The following is a 26,653-nucleotide window of genomic DNA, read 5'->3' on the forward strand; positions in this document are numbered from 1 at the left end:
TGTAAAAGTATCTGATGACACATGTTAATAGTAACCGTAAATAGTAACCCCAACCCAAAGATCATAATTCAAGGCTCTGATACCACTTAGAAAATTAAATGGGTATGAACAGTATTGCACCGCTAAAATAAGGAATGAGAAAATAGGAAGATTTACATGAAAAATCTCAAACAATTTGAAAAAAAAATCATGGGTAAGACTAGAAGAAATCCACTATAAATAAGGGATGATACAACTTCTCTCTAATTATAAGAAGAGAATAATGATATCTTTTTCTTGAATTAGAAGTATATAAATCTCTCTAATTACAATAAAAGAAACTAGAAAAATAGAAATGCTTCGAATTCTATTTTTTTTTTTTGGAACCGCAAACATGTCCTTTTATAGGCATTCGATGGATTGCTCAAATAATGGAGACTGGGGATGCGCTGGTCGATTTGTTAGACCACTGGCAACATTCACATGGGTGGCATGGAGCTGCTGCAAACTTCACATGGCTGCAAGCTTCTTAGCGAGATGGGCTACTACATTTGGGCATGGGAGCAAGCATAGGTGTAGGCAACAGATGGGCATGGGCTCCTGTGACTTCACGTGGTAGGCATGCAGTCCTATGCTGCACACACTCCAATAGGACTGCTCACATTTATTGAATAAAGACAAAAGGGCTTTACATTTCACAGAAACTTCTTTAAAACTCACATAGTAAGACTTCAAGAATGTGCAGACATATGCTATGAACATGTGAAGCCTCGGAAACATTTGTTATGGGCCATAAAAAACATTCCTAATATGCTAGGAACATATGAAGCCTTCGGAGTTTCATTTCTAAGATTTTCAAAAATAGAACGTACTTTTTTCATATGGAGTCAAACACTGACACGGACATCATATATATATATATATACATAGACTTGACAGCCATTCATTATTATATACTTGACATGTGAGTAACCAATATACATAAAGCATAGTTATATTTTCAACATAAAATCTACTAACACTTAACTAAATCCATGCCTTAAAATTTTTAATAATTACAAATTTTAAAAATTTAACACCTAGATAATCAAATAACCAAAATAGTGTAAGGGCATTATAGTATCTAAATATTAATTAATTATTATAACAAGAGAATAATATCATTTTTATTTTATTAATAATGTATTTTTTTAAATATAATAATAGAGTATTATGATATTATGTTATAGGGACATTTTTGTCCAATCCACTAAAATACTAGCTCAAATTTATCCAAATAATAGGATACTCAGGAGAATGAAATGCCCCTGAAACTTACCATAGGGGAGTGTGGGAACAAGATGCACATGTTTCATGTGAACCTTTTCACTCCAAATATTTTCACCACATCAGATTTTCGTATTCAAACCAAATGTGAAAATGCTCTCACGATCTTAGAAGATGCTGCAAGCGAACGCCTATGTACAGCAATCCTTTTGGTTGGTCTTTTAGCAATTCTTTTTTCACATGGGTGCATTGGTGCACCCCTTAAACAGCAACTTCAATGAATTTCTTCTTTTATTAGGAAAAAAAAAAGAGAGAAATAAAGCACACAGGCTGCTAAAAGCTTACTGCGCACAGGGATGCTGAACTTCAATATTGTATTTAGCACAATGAAATGTGAACAGAAGGTTCAAAAATTTTCAGGGCTGTCATCCAATTGTTGCTCATCTTCTATACTTACCTCCAAGATTTCCTACACGGAAAAAAAAAGAAAGGAAAAAAAAAAATTGGCATGCAATTACTAAAGAGGGGGAAATCTACATACCTTTGACAATTGATCTTCAACGCTGATAAACAGAAATATGAAAATTAAGACGTCACTTACAGGTATTCTGCTCTTCAAATAACTGCCAAGTCTGGCCAAAACTAGGGTACGTCTATGCCAAAAACGACCACGGAGACTGATCTTCACAAAGGGTCCATCCAGTTCAGCAAGCTCAGCTTGTCCTTCATTTATTTATTTGTTTCCAGCATTACAATGCATTACAAAATGAATATGAAAGGGGTAAAATCATAAGCATTTCAAGATTTACCAGTTATGCCAACTGAGGTGTCAAATATCTGTGCAAGCTGGAAGCATACAGAAGCAATAGGTCATGTGCGCACCAGAATATTACTAAACATCAGACATATAATGGCATCAAATTTTCTGTCAATTAAGTTCAGTTCAATATAAATAAAATGGTCACTGAATATTATTTCCAAATACTTCATTCATCCCTACATAACATAGGCCACATTTACATATTGTGAAAAATACTTGCATTTTTTAAATACACATGCCTTAAAAATGAGGATGAACTACTTATATTTTAATTCAGAAAGCTATATGGCTTTGAATTCTTAAAAAATGATAAAACATCTTAACATGAAAAGATTTTAAAATTTAGATTCATTTAAGTTAATTATTTGTAAATAAAAAAGAAAAAAAGATTAATTGTCTACTTCAGCCTTTAGGTGTGTGCGTTTTTTTTTTTTTAGGCTTTTTTTCTTAGTAGAAAATCACCAATAACAACAAAAAACCAAACTTTAAGTCCCACTAGGTGGGGTCGGTTATATAAATCATTTTTCGCAAATTTAATGCGATCATGTACAATTTCTTTGACAAATTCAAGACTATTAAATCCGTACTCAACATCTCATTTCAAGTTATTTTATATCTACCCCTACCCTTTCTACTACCTCTCACAGTAACTAATTCACTTTTTCTCATTAGCTACACTATGTAACCTATGTTACAAGTGTCCAAACCGTCTTAGTCATCCCTCTCTTAACGTATCTTTTACAGGAGTTATACCTAACTTATCACAAATATGTTCATTTCTTAATTTATCTTTTAACGTTATACCACACCTTCATCTAAGTATTCTTATTTCACTAAGTTTTACTTTTTGAATATGTTGTTTCTTAGTTGTATCCATATAACATAGTTGATCTTACAGTCGTCATATAAAACTTCGCTTTTAATTTAAAGGTATTCTACGATCAAAAAACACACTTGAAGCACTTATTCATTTTACCCAACCTGCTTTAATTCTAAGCAATGCATCTTTTTCAATTTCTCCTTCAATTTTCATAATAGATCCAAGGTATTGAAATCTACTAGTACTATTGATTTTTTCATCATCAAGTCTAACTTCGTCTCCAATATTCCTCCCACTATTATTGAAATTACATTTCATATATTCTATCTTATTTCTACTTATCCTAAAGTATCTAGATTCTAAAACTTCTCTCTATAATTTTAACTTAAATTCTACTCCATCCTAATTTCATCAATCAAGACAATATCATCTACAAATAACACACACCATGGAACCTCATTTTGGATACTTCTAATCAATTCATCCATCACTAAAGTAAAAAGATAATGGCTCAATGCAAATCCTTGATGTACACCTATTGTAATTGGAAATCTCTAATCTCTCCTCCTATAGTCTTATCACTAGTCATTATTTCATCATACATATCCTTAATGACATCATTATACTTGCTACATACACTTTCTTTTTTTTTCATTTTTTTTTTCTAAAACTCACCAAAGAATTTCCTTAGGTACCTTATCAAACGCTTTCTCTAAGTCAATAAATACAATATGCAAGTCCCTCTTTTTCCCTAAACTTTTCCATTAATTTTCTTAAAAGATATATAGCTTCTGTAGTAACTATCTCAAGCATAAAACCAAAATGATTTTCTAAGACCTTCGTATCTAGCCTTAATCTTTGTTCAACTACCATTTCTTGTAATATTACTGTATGACTCATAAGTTTAATTCCACAATAATTATTACAATTTTGAATATCTCCTTTATTTTTGTATGAGTATTAAAGTGTTTTTCTTCCATTCGTTTAGCATTTTCTTAGTTTTTATAATTGTGTTAAGTAAATTAGATAACCAAATAATTCAATTATCACCTAAGCATTTCCAAACTTCAATTAAGACGTTATCTAATCCTATAGCTTTTTCCAATTTTTCATTTTTTTAGTACAAATTTAACTTCGTTAAATATAATCTTTCGAATAAATCTCATATTTTTAGTCTTTTTCTCATTTGTCAATTTTAAGTTTAAGTTTTCTACTTGAATTTCATTAAATAGCTTACTCAAGTAACTTTGTCATCTTTCTTTTATGTCTTCTTCCTTAACTAAGACAATATCATCCTCACTTTATATATATTATATTATCTAAGTCCTTACTCTTTCTTTCTCTAACTCTAACAAATTTAAGTATGTCTATTTCCCCTTCTTTTGTATCTAATCTAGCATACAAATTATTAAATAATCTATGTTTATCTTTAGATTCTTTACTACAAGTTTTTTTTGCATCTTTTCTCATTTCTTTATGCTTTTCAAAATTTTCCATATTTCTATATTTTTGTCATATTTTATACCAAATTATTTTTGTCTTTACAACTTTTTTGGGCATCTTGATCCTACTACCAACTTTCTTTGCTATTCAATAATCTTTCTCTTGATTCATTTAAAATCTCTTTTGTTATCTTTTTAATAGAGCTAGCTATCATACTCCAAAGAGTGTTTGTGTCTACGCTATCCTCAATAGTCCAATCACTATCTTTGATCATTTTATCTTTAAATTTTGTTATATTTTCTCCTTTTAGGTTCCACCACTTAGTTCTCTTAAACTGGTTTAGTTTAACAGAACGTCACCACTTAACGAAAAATATTTTCCACAGAAATATCTTTCTTGATTGTTCAAATAGAATACTAAAAATTATTTCTAGTGTCAGTTTAACGCTGAATAAAGTGTTGAGCCTTAGACTGTTTTAGCTGATCAATTTGAGACATTGTTTCCTAGATCATTTCATTTAATTAGTTGTGGGAGTGAGATTCTCATTTCTTTGAACCAAAACAACACAGCATGAGAATTTATACTTAATATTGTATTTTTCTTACACAGCTTCATGTTATAAATGGATATCATTTCTTTTCCGTTTCTCATTCTCATACAACTAGCTCTATTTCTTTTCTAAGGAAATATTGGAAAAGAGGAAAAAGAATTGAGTATTGGGATCTTTTATTCTAGGATTCAAACTGATCGGTAATGGACATAATGGTTCTGTTAAAGCAGACATTACTTTCTGCTATTAACTAATCCAATTTCCTTGACCAGAATTCTTTTGTGCTATCAAAAATCAGAAAATACATAAAATATTTTCCAGTAATTAATGGGAAAAATCAAGGCCCTCATATGTCCTTTTTATTCTAAACGTGTGAAACATACTATATCAAGTATCACAGATGTTGAAGGAAAGATGGCAAATTTATCAACCAAAAGACCAGATTTTGTAAGGTGATCGAGCAGGATTGACTAGGGAGTTGAATTGAATTTTGAAGTTTACTGTTCACTCTATTGTATGACCCTAGGAAGCAGAGTCTTTCCAGGTAACAATCCACCCAACCTTTGCAAACAGAAAACATGTTACATGAGCATCCACCAATCAATTGACCAAAGCAAACCAAGTAACTAGATGTTAAAGAATGTCTCTAAACTCAAAATCCCTAATTAAATTATTAAAGAAATCTATTTGGATTTTATTATATCCACTCTAGGAAGTTATTAAGTGTTCTTCTCTTTATAAAGCAAGTATTCAATATAACCAAATCATAAGACATGACAAAATCTAAGATCGTATCACTAGCCTCATTTTTATCTCCATATCCATGGCCTCCATGTATCCTCTCATATCCTATATTATCCTTTTCCAATGTGACCATTCAAATTAGCTCCTATGAACGTCTTTTCAAGCCTTGGTATCCATTGTGAAATACTATCCATATCTTCCTTGTCTTTTAAGATTTTTTGCTAAGCCTATTTGGGAAGCATACGCACTAATAACGTTCACTATTTCCCAGCCTAAAGCTAGTATGATTTTAATGATCCTATCCACTATTCTTTTAACATCTACTACATTATCTTTTAGGTCTTTATCTACAATAATTTTCATCCCGTTTTTACGTTTCTCTTTACCAGTGTACCAAAGTTTAAATCCTGAAGTTTCAATTTCTGTAGTTTTCTCTCCTACCTATTTCATCTCTTGAAAGCAGATTAAGTTAATTTTCCTTCTAAACATTAATTTCATTATTTCCATACTTTTGTCCATAAAAGTCTCTATATTCCAAGTTGCTAATCTAATCTTAATTTCTTGTGCTAACTTGTTAACACTCTCCCTTCTATGCTAACCTATTGCCTTGACCTAGGTGAATTTGGTAAAAACTCATGATAATAAAATCTAACAAAGTTTTACACCAGTTGTCAACTACTTAACGCAATCCTATTCCTTTGATCCGAGCTTGAGATTGATTTTGTGTTGTAGTATGTGGCTCATATTGAGTGGAACACATCTACAAAGAAAGCAGGCGGATGTTGGAAGTGGAGCAAAATGATGGCATTAGGCTTTTGGGCTTGTAATTTATTGTTTTATTGGTTTGGACGATTGATGGGTTGGAGGTGTGGGGGCAACGCCCCCACGGTACGGTATAGGGGTATTTGAGGAATTTTTCTAATATCTCTGTACGACTAGGGTTAGTATAAATACATATGATGTAACTCTACTTTGATATAGTGAAATCCAGCTGCTGCTCGCTCCTATGGATGTAGGCATACTGCCAAATCATGTTAAATCTGTGTATTTTTGTTGCTTTATCTCTGTGTTTTTCCGTACTATTCATCATAATTGTCACACGTTTCACAACAATTGGTATTAGAGCACAGGTCATGATGTCTAAGATTTCTCCTACGAAGTTCGACATGGTAAAGTTTGACGGATCTAAAAATTTCGGATTATGGCAAAAAAGGGTCAAGGATTTGTCAGTGCAACAGGTCATGGTGAAGGCGTTACACGGAAAGTAGCCGGAAGGCATGGACGACATAAATTGGAAGGAACTGGAAGCGAAGGCTATGACAACTATCAGACTTTGTCTGGCCAATGACGTGATGTATCACATAATGGATGTGAAATCACCAACGACGGTTTGGTTGAAACTAGAAAGTTGGTATATGTCCAAGTCATTAACAAACAAGCTTTATCTTAAGTAGAAACTGTATGGTCTTAAGATGTCAAAGGGCTCAAATTTGAACCAGCATATCAAAGTGTTCAACTAAATCATCAGTGATTTGAAGCGAGTTGATGTGAAGTTCGAAGAAGACGTCAAGGCGTTGATGTTACTGAATTCCCTACTTGCTTCTCCTACGTACGAAAATTTTATTTATAACTCTCATGTGGGAAAAAGAAACTCTCGAATTGGAGGAGATCACAAGTGCTCTAGTAGGTTTTCATCAAAGGAAGAAACCAATGATGAGAATTTACAAGGTAAAGGGTTTGTCGTGAGGGATAACTAGGAACGTAGGAGAAACAAGTCCCAGAGCGAATCGAGTAACAATAAATCTCGGTCTAAATCCAAGAAGATGAAGGACATACAATGTTATAAGTGCGGGAAAAAGGGGCACATAAAACGAGATTGTCCAAAGAAAAAGAAGGAAAATACAAAGAATAAAGATGGTCCATCAAAGTTTGCAAATGTAGTGGAAAAAGAAGACTCTAAGAGCGGTGACAGGGATATGCTTTCTGTTTCATCTAGTTCAGATCATCTCACAGATTCCTAGATTCTAGATTTGGCATGCTCCTATGACATGACACCCAATAAAGATTGGTTTGACAACTACAGGTTAGTAAATTTTGGTTCTGTTCTGATGGGTAACAATACATCATGCAAAGTTGTTGGAATAGGGAATATCATAATTAAAATGTTTGATGGTATTGTTAGAACGTTGTGTGATGTTAGACATATACCGAATTTAAGGAAGAAGTTGATTTCATTAGACACTTTAGATTGTAATGGGTTTAATTACAAGTCTGCAAGTAAAGTAATGAAAGTAAATAAAGGTGTCTTAAATGTGATCAAGGGGCAGAAACTAGCAAGAAATATTTATACACTGCTAGACACCACAGTTGTAGGTGGAATTGCAGCTGCAAAGTCAGAGTTAGATAGTACAATTTTGTGGCAGCGGTTAGGTCATATGGGTGAGCATGGGATGATGAAGCTTCATAAGAGAAATCTATTGAAGGATGTCAAAACATGCAAGCTTAATTTCTGCAGGTATTGTGTTCTTGGAAAACAGATTAGGGTGCAATTCAGGACAGCCACACACAAGACAAAGGAAATTCTTGACTATGTTTATACAGATGTTTGGGGGCCAGTAAGGGCATCACAAGGAGGACATATGTATTTCGTGAGTTTTATTGATGACTACTCACAAAAGGTTTGGATGTACTTCATGCAGCACAAATCAGAAACGTTTGTCAAGTTCAAGCTATGGAAAGATGAAGTAGAAAACCAAACAGGAAGGAAGAGCAAATGCCTCAGGTCTGACAATGGTACTGAGTACACAGATTCAAAGCTCACGAAGTTGTGAGAGCAGCATGAGATTAAGAGACACTTCACAATACGCAAGACACCACAACAAAAAGGTTTAGCGAAAAGGATGAACAAAACAATAGCTGAAAAAGCTAAGTGTCTCAAGTTGAACGCAGGGCTTGCAAAGAACTTATGGGCAAAAGCAGTGAATATAACATGTTTCTGGATTAACAGGTCACCTAATGCAACACTAAATGGGAAAGTAAAAAAGGAGGTGTGGACAAGCAATGCGGTACACTACTCTGGTTTGAGAGTGTTTGGATGTCCAGCCTGCATGGATATTTCTAGTGAGGAGAGGTCAAAGCTTGATGCGAAGTCTAGACAATGTATCTTTCTGGAGTATCAGAAAGGGGTGAAAGGCTTCAAGCTCGGGGATCCGAAGGCAAACAAGGCAGTGATTAGTAGAGATGTGATTTTTTTATGAGAAAGTCATGTTGCAGCATACTTCAAGAAGAAGAAAAACACGTTCCAGAAAATTGCAGCAACAATGAGCATGTTGTGCAAGCGGAGCTAGAGACCCATAGTAGAGAAGAAAATATTCAGAATGCAGGGAGTTCTAGCTCAGGAGATCAGCAACATCATAGTGTAGCTATAGATAGGCCCAAACGCGCTATCAAGCCATCCACCAGGTATGATTTTGAAGATTTGGTTTCTTATGCACTCATTACTAGCAGCGGGGATCCTACTACTTTTCAAGAGGCAATACACAGCCAAGAGAAGAGTAGATGGATGGGTGCAATGGTGGAGGAGATGGAGTCTCTACATAAGAACCAGACATGAGAGTTGGTGGAGCTTCCAAAGGGAAAGAGAGCGATAGGCTGCAAATGAGTGTATAAGAAGAAATCATGATTTTAAATCACGGTAGCGGGTAGCGTAACATAATGTTAACGAGTGTAACAAGAAGCGGGAGTAGCAGATGTTACATAACGAGAAGCAGGTGTAACGGCTGTGAATTTTTTTGAAGCACGCACAATCTTGTGCATATTAACGTACTTGCATGTTTTAAGCTTTTAGCCCTTCTTTGAAAGAGTTATAATGTATTTTGGATCCTTTAGTTCGATTAACTAAGTTATTTGGCAACGGCAACAAGTTTACATTTGTTTTAAACCACCATTGATAGAAAAATTGCGTGTGTGAATATTTATACTTCTCATTGTTCTTATCTGTAATAAATTCTAATGCGTGCTAAATTAATTAATAAAAAAAATATATTATACACTCCACTAATCTATTTGACACATAAGACATATGAATAATACAAATATAAAATAGTTAGAAAAGAAGGAAGGTTGAAGTTGAAAAATATAGAACATAAATATCACATTACTAATATTATCAAAATAAAATATTTTCCTAACAAGTTAGTATTTTTAAATTGTTAATTAATGCATCCCTTGTGAGTATTTAAAGAAATAGTAAATTTTGTATCATTGTCATCATCATTATAATCTTTTCCCCCTCTTGCCACATGTTATATTGAGTATGATTTATAAAAGAGGGAAAAGGTGAGAAGAAAAAGTATAAAATAAAATAAAATGTTTGGCTTAACAGTCTTGTAGCGGTTACGTAACAGTCGTGGCGATCTTTACGTAACGGTCGCAGTCTATAATGGCCGCTATAGCCGTGATTTTATTCCCACCGATTTCGTAGTGTGTAATGGTATTGATAACCCAAAAAACCATTACGTAACGGTCGCGGCCGTTATTTAAAACCATGGAAGAAAGAAGCAGTATCAGAAAAAGAGGGAGAAAAGTTCAAGGCTCATAAAGGGTTACTCACAGAGGAAAGGAATTGACTATGATGAGATTCTCTCCCCTGTGGTCAGACACACTTCCATCAGAGCAGTGTTGGGTTTGGTAGCACATTTTGATATGCAATTGGAGCAGATAGATGTAAAGACAACTTTTCTTCATGGTGATTTGGAGGAGCTCATTTACATGGTACAGTCAAAAGGATTCAATCAGTCTAGACAGGAACACTTGGTCTATAAATTGAGGAAATTACTTTATGGGTTGAAGCAGTCTCTGAGACAGTGGTATAAGCAAATTGACTCCTGCATAATCCAGATTGGCTATAGCAGATGTGAGTATGATTGTTATGTTTATGTGAAGAGCCTTGATGATTCATGTACTTTTCTAATTACTTTATGTGCATGATATGTTGATTGTTACGAAGAGTAAGTGAGGTCAACAAGTTGAAGACTTCATTGAGCAAAGAATTTGACAAGAAGGATTTGGATGCGGCCAAGAAGATTCTTGGGATAGAGATTTGCAGGGACAGAGCTTCCAGGAGATTATGGCTATCTCGGTGTAGCTATGTTGAGAGGTTGTTGGAGAGGTTCAGCATGGATAATGCAAAACCAGTGAGCACACCTTTTGCAAATCATTTTAGATTGTCTACCGCTCAGTGCCCAAAGACAAATGATGAAGTTAAAGACATGTCAAAGGTTCCATATGTCAGTGCAGTGGGGTGCTTGATGTATACTATGGTTTGTACAAGACTAGATTTGGCACAAGCTGTTAGTGTGGTGAGCAAGTTTCTATCAAATCTGGGACGCCAGCATTAGGATGCAGTCAAGTGGATTTTCAAATACTTGAGGGGTACTACAGACTATGGCATCATGTTTGGTAGACAACAGGGTGATCCTTCAGTTGTGAGATATGTGGATGCAAACTATGCAGGGGACTTGGATGACAGGAGGTCTACCACAGGTTATATATTCACTTTTGTGTGGGGGCCTATTTGTTGGAGGTCCATGGTTCAGTCTCTAGTTGCACTATCTACTACTAAGTCAGAGTATATGATAGTGGCTGAGGTTGCCAAGGAAGTTCTGTGGCTTACTGGGTTGGTCAATGAGCTGGGTATCCAACAAGGTGGAGTTCAATTACATTGTGATAGTCAGAGTGTCATTTATTTGGCAAAGAATCAAGTGTATCATGCAAGAACCAAGCACATAGATGTGAGATTTCACAGGATCAAAGAATTGGTTTCTGGTGAACTATTGCTTAAGAAAATTCACACTTCTAAGAATGCAACAAACATGTTAACAAAGCATGTTACCACAGATAAGTTCAAGCACTGCTTGGACTTGATTAACGTCTCCAGATGCTAGATGGGAGGCGTCCCAACCTATTGTCCCAGATGAAGTTTCCAGGTTATGTTTTCTTTTTCTTCTAAGGGGAGAATATTCGCACAAGGTGGAGATTGTAGTAGTATGTGACTCATATCGAGTGGAACACATGTAAAGATAAAGCAGGCTTATATGGGAAGTGGAGCGGAACGACGGCATCAACCTTTTGGGCTTGTTATTTTTTATTTTTTATTTTATTGGCTGGGATGATTAATGGGTTGGGGTGCAGTATAGGGGGTATTTGAGGAATTTTTCTTATATATCTGTACAGCTAGGGTTAGTATAAATACATATGATGTAACCCTACTTTGATTTAATGAAATCCAGCTCGCTCGCTCCTGTGGATGTAGGCATACTGTCAAACCACATTAAATTCATGTGTTTTTGTTGCTTTATCTCTATGTTTTTCCGTACTATTCATCATAATTGCCGCACATTTTACAACAAATTGTGTATACAAAGAATTTGTGTAACACAGGCAAAGTACACGTTTAAGTTTTTTTTTTTTTTTTTTTACGAACTTATTTCACATGGACAATTTTCTAAATCACACCCTAAAATTAGTAGAAACCACACACAATACAATGCATCAAAAAAAAAAAATTAAGCATACAATTTTGGGTGAGTCCAAGCTAGACTAAAACCTTTAAAAAAAAAAATCATGCAATATTAAGCCTACAAATTTTTGAAAAATTTTGTATATTCCTAGACTTTTTGAATGAAAAACACAAAAATGTATATATTAAGCCAACAAATCATAAACACAAAATCTCCACTACTAACCAACTATTGGATATAATAATGATAGTAATAAGAAAAGAAATAACAAAAGAGGAGAAGATCTCACCAATGGCTTAAACTAAAAAGGTAATGGCAACCACCTAAAAAATACTACAATATGTACCCTTTGGTGCAGGAAATTTGATGCCGCTAACGACAATCAATCGAAGAATATTTAAACAACAAGGGATTGCAAGAATTCTTCAATCTAAATTCAAGATTCAAATCCAAGAATATTAAAGAAACAACATTCCTTAACACATAAAATCTTCATTACTTCATGATTTTAAGGCTGAATTGCAATGTGAAACATCTGACTCATGAACTATACAGATTAACACATTCAGAAGCGAAGAGCAATGGCGATATGGAGTTTCTGAGGGCGGGAATTCAGGCGTACAAAGAAGCTCAAGACTACAAGGAAGATAAAGAGACAAAGGAGTGGAGAATGACGAGAAGGATTAATGCCAAGAAGGGAGACTAGTGAAAGAATCAAAAAGGTTAATTATACTTTTCGTTGTGTATTCATAGTCTAGATTAGAATTGTATACTTTTCAAAATTAAAATCTGCTAGAATTTCTAAAATCAAATCTGTCTTGGAATTAGAATTGTTGATACATGATACTAGAAATCAAAATTTGTTCTGTATTTGTTCATGAAATCAGAATATGACTGAATGAGATACTTGTCATGCAATGTTAGTTCAACCGAGATGCATTTGTTGCTCTAAATCCCAATCCCAAATTCCATTCCCTCATCTCTATCTTAAAATTTAGTCAAAAAACAAAAAAAAAAAACAGTTTTGAACTTTTTTGAAAATTCCAGTCATATCCTCAATTTTGAACATCCTTTCCTTGGAATACTTTCCAGACACCATCAGTACATCAGAAAACCCCCCCAAAACCCCTTCCCCTAAAATTATGTCATCGTCTGACCAGTGGATAGCCCCACACACTAGCCAAATATCTCTAGCCTTTAGCCCCTCAAAATCTGTTTTTCATCACCACAACCACCAATACAATCCTCATCCCCTAATCTCCTTTCACCCAAAATTTCATTGCAAAAAAGTCACCACCAGAGACTCACGCGCCAGTGACACGCACTAGAAAACTTGCCAGAATCCCCTCCAATGGCCAATATGGTGCAAAATTGGTTCCATTCAGGAAATTTTGGTGTTTTCTACTGAGATTTTGATTTTTTGCATAATATTTTCATTGTGAACATGATATATTGCAAGCAAGCATGAAAATTTGATTTGAAAGTCTAGAAATTTGCTTGCGAACATCAAGAATTAGACCAAATTTCTGCCATTTGCTGCTATTTTAAGTTGTTTATGAGGGTCTGTTTTGCAGGAAAATTGTTATTAAGAAATTGAGAGGGAAGTTCGTGGCTTGCATGATTAGATTGAGAATTGGGTGCAAATTCTGTTAAGGGCTGTTGGTGATATAAAGTTGCAGTATATGTATATATAAATCCAACAATACGGTGACAAATTACTAGAAAAAGGAATGTCATTTGTCAAACTTTGGGCACAATTTCAAGCCTTTTCACACCTTTCTCAAGTGTGTAGGAAATGTTTGCAAATTCATCATTGATGGAAGATACCTTATGAATGTGATTTCTAGAAATGGAATCACTCGTGTGCAACATCATCCGAAACCACACTCAGAGCTATGAGACAGCTTGGGTTGATAACTCTACATGTTTGGAAAGATGTCCAGCTCCTATCCAAATAGGTGACTATTTTGATAACATTTGGTGTGATATCATACCTATGAATATTGGTCATGTACTCCTTGAGTCCTTGGTTCTCCTTGGTTGAATGATTTGGGTGTTACTCAAGGACTTGAGAACATATGTCTTCCACCATAATGGTAAAAAATATCATTTTGAAACCCGCACTACCAGAAATTTTAAGATTTTGAGTTAGTCACAACTTGAAGACACTACAAGGAAGGAAATGCATGTGTTTGAAGACATCCAAAGTCTTTCGAACATTCTTATCATAAAGTCTGCCATCCTTGATGAGTTCATTGTTGTCAATTCTCAATTCAAGTCTATCTTGCAGTCACTGGAGCATGGTTTCTTGCATCATTCAAGCGCCGACTTTCAAGGAGTACAAGTTTGCTTCTTACTACTAGTCCTCCAACATTTCAAAATTCAAGGTCAAATTTTTTTTTACTGGGGGAGATTTGATGTAGGACAAGAGGCACTACCTTGGGAATATCCTTGTTGAAGAATAATTAAGGAGAATTGGGTCATGGGATTCTTGGGTTTTTAGTGGTTAATTGTGTGTTTAGTTTAGGCTTATGTGTGTTTGGAGTCTTGTTTGAAATATTTGTGTATTTTAAGGGGTGTGTTAAAATGGCGAGAGTGAATCCCTCATCTTACACCCCTCAACACACTAAACAAAAATTTAGGTTCACCATTCACTATTCAAAAAAAAAAAAACACTGGACCCTCGTCCAAGAATGCCACCTCTGCCCAAACTCCATTCAAAGAAAAATCTTATATACGAAAAACCTCCTAACCTCCTCTACTACCTCATTGAACCAAAATAACATCCACGTTCTACCTACGCCTCCCACAAATGCACTTTGAGCCTTAGAAATAGTATCATCAAGCACCGCAACCTATTAGCTAGCACTTTATTAATAATCTTATACATACTAGAAAATAACCAGTAATAATCTTATACACACTAGAAACTAACCTAATAGGTCTAAAATCATCAGCAATAAAGTCTACTCTTCTTGAGAACCAAAGTGATGAAGGCGGAGTCAAAGCTCTTGCTCTGAATTCCATTCCAATAAAATTCATTAAAAATCTTGAGAAAATCCCCCTTAATCACATCAACAATCTTGAAAATATATATATATATATATATATATGTTAAACCCATCCAGACCCAAAGCCTTATCTCTATCCATCCCAAACATAGTAACCTTCACTCCCTTCTCAAAAGGTCTTTCCAATCAAGACATCCAATCCCCAAGAATGGGCCTCCAATCTAATCCCTCAATCATAGGCCTAAAAGCATCCTCCTTAGTTTAGAGATTAGAGAAACTTTAGTGAGCTAAGACACAATCAACAAGGATCCAAAATAACCTCACCCAAATCTAATTCTCTGATCATGTTCTTCCTCATCTTCTTGTTGGCTAACTTGTGAAAAAATTTTGAATTAAAATCAATCTTTTTGAATTACAATCAATCTTTTCGATTAACCTCCTCACTTTCCAAAAGACTAACATCTTCTTTTTCTTTATAGCCTAGGTAGTCCAACTCATCCAAAATGCTCGACTTCTTATGTAGAACAAAATGATACCTATACAAAAGGCTTTGTCGAGAGAGAACAAAATTATGCGTATACAAAAGGCCTTGCCAAGGGAAATGATGGGTCACCTAAGGTGTAACCTAGAGACTCAATTAAGGAGAGCAATAAAAGGGATGGGAGAGTGAATGAGCATAATCTTTGTAATTAAGGCCAAGTAACTCTTCCCACTTAAAGACACTAGACATTGAATGCAAAGGGATATCTTAGCTATAAAAGGGGAACTCTTGGAGGAGGAAGATCATCTAAAACACGTCTCTTCAACATCATTCCTTTATTGCTACTTCTTCCATCCCTAACTTAAGTGTGGGAGAAGGCCCCCAGAGGCTATCGGGGGTCTCCCAAGCTTTCTTGTCTCTCTTGGTTGTAAGGTGATCATCACAATTTGTAGGCGCCGAGATCAAGATACAATTTTGGCGTGAATTATAACCTTCAAAATTAAACCCATGTAACTATCTCCCACTTAAAGACACTTGAGATTAAATATGTAGGGATGCCTCACCCATAAAAGGGGAACTCTTGGAGAAGGTAGATCATCTAAAACTCTGTCTTTTTAACATTGTTGCTTTGCCATTGCTATGTCTTTCATCCCTTAGTTGAGCATCAGAGAAAACCCCTTGGTGGCCACCAAGGGTCTTCCAAGTTTTCTTTTTCTCTTAGTTGTAGGTAATTATCACAATCTGGGAATGCAAAGTTGGGGTACAATATTTGCATCAACAATTTGGTGTGCTAGGTAGGGGAAGGTTCCTTCACACATGATGATCCTTGTAAACAAAAAAATAAAATGAAGTGCATGACAAATTACTGGACAACCAACTATGACCATAATGGAACCAAGAACAAGAAGGTCCATTACCTCACTTGGATGGCCAATAGCTAGGTAATCTGCACACATATATTATGGATATATTTTTTATCTGGAATTTGATGATTTCAGTTATTCTAATCTCTCTAGACTTCTAACCATCAAGGAAAAGTACACATCTCCATTTAAAACTTAATTATCACACTTTAATAATAAAAACACACACCTCAGCCATATATATGAAATTTAAGAAAACAAACCATGAGACTCGTATACAAATTATCAGTTTGATAATTCAAAAAAATGAATCACGAGTCTAATGCTCATGCCATTTGACCATCTCAATTTAAAATATTTAGAGGATGAAATGTTTCCTTTTATTGACCCAAACTACATTTAATAACTTATTTTACTAAAATTATATCTAATTAAACACCCAAGGGGCAAGGTTCATGACTTCATACATTTCCTTTTCATTACAAAAGTTAGTTACTTTCGAAAAATCTTATTACAAGTATCTTTTTATTCCAATCAAAATTAACGTGTTGGGAAAAGTTTAATCAAAATGACTATAAATCCCATTTGACCATTTATGTATGCATGATACTCTTTCCTTCTAAATTTTTAAGATTCAGACTAAAATGTAAATTAGTGAAATTGAAAACTCAAAATTATCTCCTTTTTTTTCTGAAGAATAAGAGCAATTCGCTCCAACTCCTATGTTTGAACTATTTAAGTAGCAATCAAAATTTGAGAAGTTGTGACTTGCATTTAGAGAGCTTACTCAATTGAAGTATGTAAGACTACTTCACTTGCAGAGCATAAAATAAAATCTTAAAAATTAATCTAAATTTGTCTCAGAATCGTAACATTAGGATGCAGATCAATAGAAGAAGAACCACTTTCATAAATAAAATAAACAAGCGCACAACATGAACCTGATACAAAAAAAAGGTCAATAAATGGAACCACATGTCATGGTTTGCCCCCAAACTAATGACCAATTTATGGTACGCCGTAGCTACTCATAGCAACTTGTGCCTTGAATGGGGAACAAAAGCATAGAAGGGGCATGGATTTTGCCATCCTTACGCTTTCAAACTTAGGCGAGAGAGAGAGAGAGAGATGAACTTGCCTCCAGCCGAGCATCGGCCAAGACTTGCTTGACGTTGTCTTCAGTCAAATCCAGCGGGCCTTGAAGCGCTGCAGAAATCGAAAGAAAAGAGGGTGTGACAATGGCTGTTGATGATCTCCGGAACGACAGTTGCAGCCACACCATTGGCCTTCTCAAGCTTTTAATTCTGGCATTAAGATTCACCGCTGTCGGAGCCCAGCAGTTCGGAGCAAAATAAAGGGGAGCAGAAAACCAAGAACAGGGTGAAGAACAGATAAACGATGTCATCGACATTATTCTTCTGTAATTACCAATTGGATGCAGGGCAGCTACGCCCAGGACCCTCAATTATCTACTTCTCAAACTTTTGGGAGGACACTCCGTCTCCGGGTCCTGCTTACATGAACCCAGTCCAAACGCCACAAATTTTCGGTTCTTAATTTGTTTCGACTATACATATGAGTCAAATTTATGTCCCCTCCATTCCGCATCAACTTCCATGGTCTTGATCTGAAGGTCCACTCTGATTATCTCAATGGGTGTTTGGTTCAAGTGTGAGTAATTAGTACTCGCGCAAATTCACTATCAATTTCGGACCCTAGCCAATAAGTTTAGGTTGCAAAATAACTTGAGGAACACAAATCAATCCCTCCCATTTCCTAATTTATCGTTTTAATTTTGAAAAGTAGATCAGAACTTTATTTTAATAAAAAAGTAATTGATTATGTATGCAATTAACACTCGTTCTCAAACAATAATTTTTGAAATAATAACGGGCAATTCTAAAACAATAAACAAATTTTCAAATGAATCAAAGACCCTTGAACATAAAATAGAAAGTAATTTCAGAATGTGTAACTTGCATTATAGATTTTATTGTTGAGATCTAAAGAGGTCAATGATGTCCAAGGAGATCCTATATCCTCTTCTCTTCCTAAAAGTTTGATTTGATGGGAAATAATTCTGAACTATGATGAGGGCATGGCCTCTCGTTATTGCTCAAGTACCAATATTTTGAAACTCTATCCATCACTGAGTCTTTGTACAAATAAAACCTACACATACTAAAATTCCATGAATGGGTGCTTTAGGTCCATAACTTTAATATGGTGATCATTTACGATAAGGTCCATTAATTCTATGCTCCCAAAATGTCCAATATTCATTTAGTCTGGATTTTATAAAATAAGTTATGTAAGTCCGCAAAATTCTAACAATCTCCCACATGGATTACCTTGCTAAGGTTTTATAAGGAAAAAAAAAATCAGACTCTAATACAGAACATATGATCACAACAAAGAATATCAAATATGAGCAGGCATCATCCAATACAACGATCAAGAATGAGATCATGCATATTCATCTATGTATAAAGTCATATTTGATAGGGATATTAACATTATATAAATCAAACATACATAACCTCCTGACCATATACATAGGTCCATAATGAAGTCATACATATTCAACAACATAAGTATACAATACCCAAAGGGACGCTGACATTATACTATCAAAGCTTACACAATCTCGTGACAATATATGTAGCATGGTAGTTCGTCAAAACAACATGGCAGAATGTTATCAACACGCCTATTTTGTAAATGGTTCAAGCATTTGCCCAAGATGCTCCAGCTTCAAAGAAACTCATTAAGACTAAACAACAAAAATGTCTCGATATATTACATAATGAGAATGGGTTTAAAATGTTTCCAGTAGTTTCAACAAACATTAAAATGCGTATGCTTCTTAAAGAAGCCAATCAATAGTTAGAGAACTAATTTATACTGAACTACGAAGTGCTCTAGCCTCTAATTCTCTTTTAGTTTCTCTTTGTGCTTTATTTGCTTACCTTCTAGAAAAATAACTCTTGAGTTTTTATTTTTTTATTCTTTGAGAGTTTCTTATGCGAACATAAAAGTGTAAATCATTCCTTCTGAGGAATTTTATTTGTAATCTCTCTTATAAATTAGTGTCATTGCCTTTGTCAAAAAGGTGTTTTGGTTTCCTTGGTCTCCAAAAAACAAAGGGTGAAATTGGTGTCCTTGTCGTAGTTAAAGTAAGGGAAGTTAATGGAACATCAAGATTGTAATACCCCATGGAAGAAAGGCTTAAAAAGGATTGATGTTACTTCCCATATCAACAAGGTGCACATTTCTTTTCGGGAGTCTTCCCATAAGAACTCAACGGTTAAGCATGTTTGGCTTGGAGTAATCTTATGATGGGTGATTTTCTTAGAAGTTTTCTTAGAAAGTGTGTGAATGAGGACAAAACACACTGAAAAGAACATGTGTTGGTCTGTGGGGTCAGTCATTAGTCTGATGAGGCCCGCCCCCTATTTTCTGGTCTAAGTGGAGGAGGAGAGACACAGTGCTCCCAAGCAAACCCTGGTTAAAGCATTACAAAATGATATCAGAGCAATTACCCAGCCGGACGTGTGGTGAGATTCACATCACCTGGGTTTGGAAATGTGGGTTCGCAACGAGGACGTTGCGTTCTGTAAGTGGGGGAGAATGTAATACCCCGTGGAAGAAAGACTTAAAAAGGATTGATGTTATTACCCATATCAACAAGGAGCACCTTTCTTTTCGAAAATCTTCCCATAAGAACTCCACGATTAAGCGTGCTTGGCTTGGAGTAATCTTAGGATGGGTGACCTTCTTGGAAGTTTTCTCAAGAAGTGTGTGAGTGACGACAAAATACACTGAAAAGAATATGTGTTTGTCTGTGGGGTCAGTCATTAGTCAGATAAGACTCGCCCCTATTATCTGCTCGAGGTAGAGGAGGAGAGACGTAATGCTCCCTAGTAGACCCAGGTTGGGGCGTTACAAAGGTGGTTTGCCTTGAGAAAATGGATGTAGGTCAGTTGTCAAACCACTATAAAATGAGTTTACAAAATCTTTCTTCCCTTCTCTTTAATTTATTTGCTTTGATATTGTGTGTTTTGCTTGCTTCCTTGATTTGATTTAAAATTTTGTATCAAGTTCATTTAATTTTATTAAACCTAATTCACCCCCATTTTGGATTGTCTTTGGGCAAACAACTATTTCTTATGAAACTTATATCACTACTTTTAATGAAACTTCCATTATGTTATTTATTTTTTAATACGCAGGGTTTCCTGCACTTACACGCCAGACTAATCTCATGCCTACGCTAGCCATATCCTCAGCCAACAGGTAGGAGGTAAATCGCGGATTTGGTGAAGCTTATATCTTTGCTTCTAATGAAGCTTCTATTAATGCTTCTATTGAAACTTCTATTGAAACTTCTATTGATGCTTCTCATATTACTTCTCTTTCTTTGAAGTATTTCAGTGATGCACTACTCGACTAGATAATCATCACAATGAATGTTAGATTACCACTTTACCTAAAAGTTTAAGCTATTAGGTTGTGAGCCAACAATGTATATCAAGATTTTAACACTCTCTTGCACGTGCAGCTTGACAACACGTGGAGAGATAAACACATGATAAATAACACCCATAATAAGGAATGCAATATTTTATTTTTTTTTAAATTGCAAGCAACAAGACTAGAATCCAGGACCTCTTGGTAACCAGCTCTGATACTATGTTAGATTACCACTTTACCTAAAAGCTTAAGTTGTTAGGTTGTGGGCCAACAATGTATATCAAGCTTTTAACAATGAAGCACACAATATAAGATGTCTCAATCAACAGTATTACATTTCAATTCAAGTTTTTTCAATCATCAAAACCTAATACCAACAATACTAATACACTATTCTTGTCATCAACAAAAATAAAACTATTCCAAACCTTCCATTTCTCAACACTCCTCATCCTTAACCATGCATATTAGTAGAACTTGATGCACCTAACTTAGGATGTAGACGCATCCTTAAACAAAAGGAACAAAAACTCAAGGGCATTATGGTTAAGACTTGAATAAAATTGTTATATTATAAAAGAATGCATGGTACAAATACATTTTATTTTAAAAACTTTGACTACTCATGATTTTTCCATTTTAAAAATAACTTTTTAAAAAACTTTACTACTTTTTAAGAATGAAAACTTTAATTTGGACCAATAAAATAAGTATGACTCATATTAAGGGAAGATATGATGTGCATTGTAGGAAATATCAAAGTCAAAGATAATCTATCACCTACTTATGAATATTTATCAAACTTAGAGTTTCAAAGATGGTCTATTGAGATTGAGAACATGCTCAAAGTATTCCATGCATCCATCTTTAATTCACCGATTCAAGCTAAAAATGTATGAAATGGAAAGGCTTTTCTCAAATGCAACAAAGACATGGTTTCAAAAAATTTCTCAATTTTGAAATTTCAAAAGACTCAATTACAAATTTTAATCCTTAGAAAGTAAAATTTAATTAGCTCTTACTTCAACCTCTACAAAGACAAATATAGAAGACTATTGAACCACACTCTCTTAACTTCAGAGTGATTTAAATGACAACAACAATGTTGTCTGGTTAGGTTAGTCTCAAGATGATGAAGAATCTGATTTCTTTGGACACTTTAGATTGTAATGGGTTTAATTACAAGTCAGCAAGTAAAGTAATGAAAGTAAATAAAGGTGTCTTATATGTGATCAAGGGGCAGAAACTAGCATGAAATATTTATACACTGCTAGGTATCACAGTTGTAGGTGGAATTGCAGCTGCAAAGTCTAAGTTAGATAGTACAATTTTGTGGTATATGCGGTTAGGTCATATGGGTGAGCGTGGGATGATGAAGCTTCATAAGAGAAATCTATTGAAGGATGTCAAAACATGCAAGCTTAATTCCTGCAGGTATTGTGTTCTTGGAAAACAGATTAGGGTGCAGTTCAAGAAAGCCACACACAAGACAAAGGAAATTCTTGACTATGTTGATATAGATGTTTGGGGGCCAGTAAGGGTAGCATCACAAGGAGGACATATGTATTTCATGAGTTTTATTGATGACTACTCACGAAAGGTTTGGATGTACTTCGTGCGGCACAAGTCAAAAACGTTTGTCAATTTGTCAAGTTCAAGCTATGGAAAGATGAAGTAGAAAACCAAACAGGAAGGAAGAGCAAATGCCTCAGGTCTGACAATGGTACTGAGTACACAGATTCAAAGTTCACGAAGTTGTGTGAGCAACATGAAATTAAGAGACACTTCACAGTACACAAGACACCACAATAAAAAGGTTTAGCGAAAAGGATGAACAAAACAATAGCTAAAAGAACTTGGTGTCTCAAGTTGAACGCAGGGCTTGCAAAGAACTTATGGGCAGAAGTAGTGAATATGACATGTTTCTTGATTAACAGGTCACCTAATGCAACACTAAATGGGAAAGTAAAAAAGGCAGTGTGGACAAGCAGCGCGGTACACTACTCTGGTTTGAGAGTGTTTGGATGTCTAGCCTACATGGATGTTTCTAGTTAGGAGAGGTCAAAGCTTGATGCGAAGTCTAGACAATGTATCTTTCTAAAGTATCAGAAAGAGGTTAAAGGCTTCAAACTATGGGATCCAAAGGCAAACAAGGTAGTGATTAGTAGAGATGTGATTTTTTTCATGAGAAAGTCATGTTGCAGCATACTTAGGAAGAAGAGAAACAAGTTCTAGAAAATTGCAGCAACAATGAGCATGTGGTCCAAGTGGAGCTAGAGACCCATAGTAGAGAAGAAAATATTCAGAATGCAGGGAGTTCTAACTCGGGAGATTAGCAACATCACATTGTAGCTATAGATAGGCCCAGATGCGCTATCAGGCCACCCACGAGGTATGATTTTGAAGATTTGGTTTCTTATGCACTCATTACTAGTAGCGAGGATCCTACTACTTTTCAAGAGGCAATACACAGTCAAGAGAAAAGTAGATGGATGGATGCTACGGTGGAGGAGATGGAGTCTCTACATAAGAACCAGACATGAGAGTTGGTGGAGCTTCCAAAGGGGAAGAGAGCGATAGGATGCAAATGAGTGTATAAGAAGAAATCATGGTTTTAAATCACAGTAGCGGGCAGCGTAACGTAACAATAACAGGTGTAACAAGAAGCGGGAGTAGCAGATGTTACATAACGAGAAGCAGGTGTAACGGCTGTGAATTTTTTTGAAGCACGCACAATCTTGTGCATATTGACGTACTTGCATGTTTTAAGCTTTTAGCCCTTCTTTGAAAGAGTTATAATGTATTTTGGATCCTTTAGTTCGATTAACTAAGTTATTTGGTAACGGCAACAAGTTTACATTTGTTTTAAACCACCATTGATAGAAAAATTACATGTGTGTGCAAATTTATACTTCTCATTGTTCTTATCTGTGATAAATTCTTATGCGTGCTAAATTAATTAATAAAACAAAATATATTACACTCCACTAATTTATTCGACACATAAGACATACGAATAATACAAATATAAAATAGTTCAAAAAGAAGGAAGGTTGAAGTTGAAAAATATAGAACATAAAATATCACATTAGTAATATTATCAAAATAAAATATTTTCCTAACAAGTTAGTATTTTCAAATTGTTAATTAATGCATCCCTTGTGAGTATTTAAAGAAATAGTAAATTTTGTATCATTGTCATCATCATTATAATCTTTTCCCCCTCTTGCCACATGGTATATTGAGTATGATTTATAAAAGAGGGAAAAGGTGAGAAGAAAAAGTAAAAAATAAAATAAATGTTTGGCTTAACAGTCATGTAGCGGTTACGTAACGGCCATAGCGACCTTTACATAACGGTCACGGTCTATAATGGCCACTATAGCCGTGATTTTTATTCCCACCGATTTCGCAGTGTGTAACGGTATCGGTAACCTAAAAAACCGTTACATAACAGTCGCAGCCGTTATTTAAAACCATGGAAGAAAGAAGCAGTATCATAAAAAGAGGGTGAAAAGTTCAAGGCTCGTAAAGGGTTACTCATAGAGGAAAGGGGTTGACTATGATGAGATTCTCTCCCCTATGGTCAGACACACTTCCATCAGAGCAGTGTTGGGTTTAGTAGCACATTTTGACATGCAATTGAAGCAGATGGATGTAAAGACAACTTTTCTTCATGGCGATTTGGAGGAGCTCATTTACATGGTACAGCCAAAAGGATTCAGTCAACCTGGACAGGAACACTTGGTCTATAAATTGAGGAAATTACTTTATGGGCTGAAGCAATCTGCGAGGCAGTGGTATAAGCAAATTGACTCCTGCATAATCCGGATTGGCTACAGCAGACGTAAGTATGATTGTTATGTTTATGTGAAGAGCCTTGATGATGATTCATGTACTTTTCTATTACTTTATAAGGATAATATGTTGATTGTTGCGAAGAGTATGAGTGAGGTCAACAAGTTAAAGACTTCATTGAGCAAAGAATTTGACAAGAAGGATTTGGGTGCGGCCAAGAAGATTCTTGGGATAGAGATTCGCAGGGACAGAGTTTCCAAGAGATTATGGTTATCTCAGCATAGCTATGTTGAGAGGGTGTTGGAGAGGTTTAGCATAGATAATGCAAAACCAGTGAGTACACCTTTTGCGAATCATTTTAGATTGTCTACCGCTCAGTGCCCAAAGACAAATGATGAAGTTCAAGATATGTCAAAGGTTCCATATGTCAGTGCAGTGGGGTACTTGATGTACTATGGTTTGTACAAGACTAGATTTGGCACAAGCTATCAGTGTGGTGAGCAAGTTTCTATCAAATCTAGGACGACAGCATTAGGATGCAGTCAAGTGGATTTTCAAATATTTGAGGGGTACTACAAACTATGGCATCATATTTGGCGGACAACAGGGTGATCCTTCAGTTGTGAGATATGTGGATGCAAACTATGCAAGGGACTTGGATGACAGGAGGTCTACCACAGGTTATGTATTCACTTTTGTTTTTTTTTGGGGGGGGGGGGGGGGGGGGGGGGGGGCCTATTTGTTGGAGGTCCATGGTTCAGTCTCTAGTTGCATTATCTACTACTAAGTCAGAGTATATGACAGTGGCTGAGGCTGCCAAGGAAGTTTTGTGGCTTACTGGGTTGGTCAATAAGCTAGGTTACCAGCAAGGTGGAGTTCAATTACATTGTGATAGTCAGAGTGTCATTTATTTGGCAAAGAATTAGGTGTATCATGCAAGAACCAAGCACATAGATGTGAGGTTTCACAAGATCAGAGAATTGGTTTCTTCTGGTGAACTATTGCTTGAGAAAATTCACACTTCTGAGAATGCAGCAGACATGTTAACAAAGCATGTTACCACAGATAAGTTCAAGCACTGCTTGGACTTGATTAACGTCTCAAGATGCTAGATGGGAGGCGTCCCAACCTATTGTCCCAGATGGAGTTTCCAGGTTATGTTTTATTTTTCTCCTAAAGGGAGAATATTTGCACAAGGTGGAGATTGTAGTATGTGACTCATATCGAGTGGAACACGTGTAAAGATAAAGCAAGCTTATGTGGGAAGTGGAGCGGAACAACGGCATCAACCTTTTGGGCTTGTTATTTTTATTTTTTTTTATTGGCTGGGATGATTAATGAATTGGGGATCAGTATAGGGGTATTTGAGGAATTTTTCTAATATATATGTACAGCTAGGATTAGTATAAATACATATGATGTAACCCTACTTTGATATAAAGAAATCCAGCTGCAGCTCGCTCCTGTGGATGTAGGTATACTGTCGAACCACATTAAATTCGTGTGTTTTTGTTGCTTTATCTTTGTGTTTTTTCGTACTATTTATCATAATTGCCGCACATTTCACAACAAAATGTGTATACAAAGAATTTGTGTAACACAAGCAAAGTACACGTTTCAGTTTTTTCTTTTTTTACAAACTTATTTCACATGGACAATTTTCTAGATCACACCCTACAATTAGTAGAAACCACAAACACAATACAATGCATTAAAAAAAAAAAATGAAGCATACAATTTTGGGTGTGAGTCCAAAATAGACTAAAACCTTTAAAAAAAAATCATGCAATATTAAGCCTACAAATTTTTGAAAAATTTTGTATATTCCTAGACTTGCGAATGAAAAACACAAAAATGTATATATTAAGCCTACAAATCATAAAC

The 26,653-nt window shown here is 35.3% G+C and overlaps 1 protein-coding gene across 8 annotated transcripts in view; it reads right to left on the bottom strand.

The window, feature by feature from the left end:
* Positions 1 to 230: 230 nt before the first annotated feature.
* LOC131148898 (uncharacterized) overlaps positions 231 to 26,653 on the bottom strand; it is a 32,391-nt gene continuing 5,968 nt past the window's right edge. The window contains exons 2-5 of one of the 8 annotated variants that reach the window (XR_009135085.1): positions 2,055 to 2,091; positions 1,847 to 1,968; positions 1,591 to 1,714; positions 231 to 633 (exon numbers count right to left, since the gene is read on the bottom strand). Coding sequence is in view for 4 of the 8 variants with exons in the window: in XM_058098858.1 (XP_057954841.1) it covers positions 1,763 to 1,968; positions 2,055 to 2,091; positions 17,637 to 17,909 (516 nt within the window). In the remaining 4 variants the exon portion in view is untranslated. Of the gene's footprint in view, positions 634 to 1,518; positions 1,969 to 2,054; positions 2,092 to 17,636; positions 18,041 to 26,653 lie in introns of those variants that run through there. The other 7 variants (XR_009135084.1, XM_058098861.1, XR_009135083.1 and 4 more) reach the window with 7 other exon arrangements.

The sequence above is a fragment of the Malania oleifera genome, chromosome 2 (assembly GCF_029873635.1).
Source record: "Malania oleifera isolate guangnan ecotype guangnan chromosome 2, ASM2987363v1, whole genome shotgun sequence".
NCBI lineage: Eukaryota > Viridiplantae > Streptophyta > Magnoliopsida > Santalales > Ximeniaceae > Malania > Malania oleifera.